This window comes from Vairimorpha ceranae, assembly GCF_000988165.1.
Source record: "Vairimorpha ceranae strain PA08 1199 chromosome Unknown NODE_196, whole genome shotgun sequence".
Lineage (NCBI taxonomy): Eukaryota > Fungi > Microsporidia > Nosematidae > Vairimorpha > Vairimorpha ceranae.
The window spans coordinates 1-4,489 of record NW_020169491.1 but is presented as its reverse complement, the minus strand read 5'-3'; the positions used below and the strand labels follow the sequence as shown (position 1 = coordinate 4,489).

Here is a 4,489-nt window from a genome sequence, read left to right as displayed (position 1 = left end):
TTTTAATTTTGACCTGGGGGAGGTCAGGCATGATACTGTTGCTGTATCGCCCCGCTGAACTGAGTTGTGTTCTTAAATGGTGTATTGAGCCGGGCGATGTTGTTCTGTGCACTCACTTAAGGTGAGAGATGGTCTTTAAGTAGATTGAGGATTCTGTATCCTAAGGGAACGCTCTTTTCTCCTATAAGCAAGGCCGTAAAGGTATGCTTGCGTGTAAGCGCAATATTGATGTTTTGTTTTTACAGTAGAGTTTTTGGTGGCCTGGTGGTTTTTCTTCTGTTGCTGATTTTTTATTTTTTAACAATAAACTTTTTATTTTATTTATTTATTAATTGCAGTATTTATTATTGCAGCACCAAGCTTGTTTATCTTAACGCCGGTTTTATATCTCTCGACCAGTAAAATATCGCAATAACACCGGATAATTTCTTTTGCTAAAGATCTTTATCCGTAAATGTCGAATAACAACAACAATTTCTGTGGTTTAATTTTAAAAGAATATAAATCTTTGTTAATTCAATTGATCATTTTAAAGTGTAAAAAAATAATTTTTGCACACTTTAAAACACTTTATACCCCCCTGGGAGGGAGTATAATATGATTGATCCAACGCACAACATCTTTTTTTATCGAAAGCATAACATTGGCGCTTCTAGAAGACACCATCGAGGAGGAGGCTTTGGCTGTTTCTGTAGTTGTATCAGTCATGGTTAACGCCCAACCATACCGTTAAACTCTTCGTTCTTCATAAATTTTAAGGTTAAAATTTGGTTTGGTCTCGTCGACTTGTACAATGGCGTTCGAGGCTGCTAACCTTATCGGATGATTATCAAAATACAACTTTATTTTTTCATCACATATTTTTTCGGTGATGCATTTATTTAAACACACAAACGCCTACAAAACCCATTTTATCAGATTATTTTAACTTCTTTAGTCGATAAAATATGACTCTTAAATGTTTAACGAGGGATACCTTTCAATTATTTAAAAGGACCGGAGAAAATTAAACGCCTACATTTGTAAAATTCACATTCTTTATAATAACATCGCCAAACATACCCCAAGAATCCTTTATAATCAGATTTAAAATACATTTCCGTCCCACAATGTAAGCAATATGATTTGTCATAAATAAAATTTGCTGTTTATTAATTATGTAAGAACCTTTTCCTGTGATTTTTGTTTTATGTTTTCAAACCGTTCTGACAACTGCATTGAGGGGTTCTTAAATATTTAAAATTTATTAGCACATAGGCACTTGGCTGGTACAATGACCTCCAAGTATATAAGATTCAAAAACTTATTTTCCTTAATCTAAATATCTGCACATTATTGGCGCTAGCATGCCACAAGGGCCTTGTTCGTAGGGAGATTTGATTTACCACCATAAGGATACTTACTGGGCCGACAACTGATAGATTATGCTTTACAAGACCAGCAACTTACTGAACTTGTGGTTGGATTCTGTGATGTATGTCAAATAACCATGATAGATTCTCGCCATCCCTCGCGAAATATGTTAGAGCTTCACTGGCCCAATTCACCCTTCCAAAGCAGGTCTTTCGATTCAATTTCTTATTGGAGGTTTCAGTACGCAACTTAAAACGCCTCTAACAGCCATGGAAATTGTTAAAAAGATTTTTTTTATTTTCTCCGCCAAAAATCGAGTGTTTTCCGTTGCCCCCCTCCCAAAAAAAAAAAATATAAAGTATTTTTCTAAATTTTTACCCCTTAAAATGAGTTTACAAGGACTAAAAAAATAATTATAAAGATGTCCCAAGATGAATTAATTGTTTTCTTGCAATATAATAATTTTCTTGTACCTGGCATGATGTGTGCAAGGTGCGGAAAACGCATGTTTTTTAAAAAATATAATAAGGTGAAAGATAAAATGGTATGGTCATGTACATTCGCTTCCTGTACCAATTATAGGAGATTTATCTCCTCCATGACGCGCAACCAGCCCATGACAATTATTAAATAACTTTTAAATTTATTCTTTTGTTTACAAATGTTTAATCAAGAAAAATTAGCTTTTAACTTCTTTTTCATCTCTTCTAATATGACTTCTATAATCTATTCTTTAATATATTCTCCGTTAGTTTGTTTATTTTAATTTACCCAAAACTATAAATAAAATTTTATCCTAAACCCATATACGTGGACTACGAGAAGAAACCTAAATACAGAGACTATACAAATAAAACCTTTCATCCAAGCAACTCTTTAAAACCCAACATGTAGAATTCCGTGTCAAGCGTAACGAAGGATAGCAAACTGTTATACCTTACGGATTCCGAAAAAGCACAGTTAATTAAGAGAACCCATGAGCCTACAACTTTCAGTCAAAGGATAGAGGACGATATGGCTGCTGCAGAGTATTTGAATATTATCATTTACAAATTTACAGACTCACACGTTCAAGACTTTGTGGAACAGACAAAGAAGGTCGGATGCCCCGCCACAAATAATAGTTGGTCAGAACCAAACTCACAAAAGATCCTCGATATCATCATCCATGAGAAATATCACAAACTCATGTCACAAAGGACGAGGTTTGACACGAATCTAGATTTTTGGCGGAATAAATCTTCTCAGCAACGACTACCATTATTTTACTGACCTAATAAATAAAGCTTCAAGGAAAAAATTTCTTAACGTCAAAAGATGGGATGCCTAAGCGAGAATTGATCTCGGTTCTTATAAAAAACTATCTAAAGAAGAAAATCTCTCCCTTATGAACAATAAAGCTACTAATCTGGCGAATGTGTATAAAATTTTAAAGAAGTATAGCAGCCCCGCATCATTCTACTTAATCCGGGGGATCGGGCTATTATTTCCCTTGGAAGTTGATACTGCGGTTATTCACCCCAGAAAAAAATAATAGAGAAATTTAATTATTTCAGTCAAACATTCTAATATTTTATTCAACTTGTTATCTCTAAATCTTTCACGTCACATATATTCAGCAAGATATGAATTTAAGTCTTCCTTTTTAACGTCTTTTAATTTTTTTAATATAAATTTTGTTCTTATTCCAATACGATTCAATATGTTGCGTATGAACACCATTATCAGGATTAACAAAATTTAAGGAATGGTTTACTGTATAATGTTTAAAACTCAAGCCTGTAATATCTTTATATTCAGCCCATTGATCTGAATGAATAATCGTACCAGGCAAACATATTCTTCGAACAATATCAAAGAGGGTGGCTTTATCTTTTTGGGCTACAATCTCTATGTATCTTCTTGTTGATACATAACTTGTATCAACTATCCCAAAAACCCAGACTTGATGTTCGGACATTCTTCTCATATGATATTTTTGCTTGTGAAAACACAAGCCTTCATCAATTTGGCATATAATGCCGGGACCACCAAGGAAAAAGTATTTCTAATAAAGAACTCTACACATGCATTTCTAAAACTTCTACGCATGTCAGTTATCTTATCGTGTTCTAGTCCCGTTAAAACGCCAATATTTTTCTGCGAAGTATTTATGCTCCAAAGGTAAATGGCGTATATTCCCATTTGTAAATCAATTTATGTTTTTTTTCAAAAAACAATTTGTTACTGATTAAAAATGTAGTTTTAAACTTAAGACATTGTTTGTTTCCGCACTTCCAAATAAATTTGTTGTTGATCTTACTACAAGCTCGCCAATCCATACCTCTAGAGCAATATACACAACACATGCTTCTTTTAATTAATCCAGTGGTTTTGACAAAGTTAATAGGTCAATTTATATCAGTACCAATAATTGACAAAATTGTCTCCTTAAAAAAATTTCTTCTCATATAAGGGTAAAAAAATAAAAAAAAGTATACTGCGGTTATTTCCCCCTGGGGGAAATAACCGCACTGATCCCAAGATTCTATAGGGTTGAGTGGGTAGGGCGTAATCTGTCAAATAGATGTATTTTATCTCGCCACAAACAGAAAAATCATATCGGTAGGGTTTCTGATACACAAATATGGGTCTTTGGGATAGTAGATGCAAGTTTTTGTGCAGCAAAGGGATATATAAAAACGGAGCTGGGACCCTATAACTGACGCATTTGAGGGTCTTTAATTTTTTTTTAACCCCTATTTTTTTAATGCAAAATAAAAGAAGAGAAAAAAATGTTAATGAAATTAATGCAATTTTTGAAGAGGAAATTGGTATAAAATTAGAAGAGATGTTTTGCAATGCTTGTTTAGGAAGAGTAAAACAAGTTTTAGGTGACAAGAATATTATCAGATGCACCAGAAGAAAATGCAGAAAAAGTGGAGTTTTTTTGACTAAAAAACCATATTATAATACTAAATTACATTGGGAGGATGTTAATAAGATCTTGTTTTTTTTTAAATAATATTTCTATAAAAAATATTTCATTAATGACATCTGTTTCAAAAAAAGCTGTCAGAAAATTAATAAGAAGTGTAGGTAATCAAATAAATTTAGATTATAGAATAGGAGGAAAAAATATTATTGTTGAAATTGA

At 32.8% G+C, this 4,489-nt stretch overlaps 4 protein-coding genes across 4 annotated transcripts; 3 read left to right on the top strand and 1 right to left on the bottom strand.

Moving 5' to 3' along the window:
- Nucleotides 1-1,774: 1,774 nt before the first annotated feature.
- Nucleotides 1,775-1,987, top strand: AAJ76_1960002715 (hypothetical protein; the record flags this gene model as incomplete). Its single annotated transcript, XM_024474382.1, has 1 exon — nucleotides 1,775-1,987. The coding sequence occupies one exon, from the start codon at nucleotides 1,775-1,777 to the stop codon at nucleotides 1,985-1,987; it is 213 nt and encodes a 70-aa protein (XP_024329610.1).
- Nucleotides 1,988-2,740: 753 nt separating this feature from the next.
- On the top strand, nucleotides 2,741-2,887 carry AAJ76_1960001749 (hypothetical protein; the record flags this gene model as incomplete). Its single annotated transcript, XM_024474381.1, has 1 exon — nucleotides 2,741-2,887. One exon carries the CDS (start codon nucleotides 2,741-2,743, stop codon nucleotides 2,885-2,887), a length of 147 nt encoding a protein of 48 aa, XP_024329609.1.
- A 111-nt stretch (nucleotides 2,888-2,998) lies between these two features.
- On the bottom strand, nucleotides 2,999-3,322 carry AAJ76_1960001168 (hypothetical protein; the record flags this gene model as incomplete). The annotated part of the gene is made up of 1 exon (XM_024474380.1): nucleotides 2,999-3,322. One exon carries the CDS (start codon nucleotides 3,320-3,322, stop codon nucleotides 2,999-3,001), a length of 324 nt encoding a protein of 107 aa, XP_024329608.1.
- Nucleotides 3,323-4,102: 780 nt separating this feature from the next.
- AAJ76_196000387 (hypothetical protein) lies at nucleotides 4,103-4,357 on the top strand (the record flags this gene model as incomplete). The annotated part of the gene is made up of 1 exon (XM_024474383.1): nucleotides 4,103-4,357. One exon carries the CDS (start codon nucleotides 4,103-4,105, stop codon nucleotides 4,355-4,357), a length of 255 nt encoding a protein of 84 aa, XP_024329607.1.
- Between the last annotated feature and the right edge of the window lie 132 nt (nucleotides 4,358-4,489).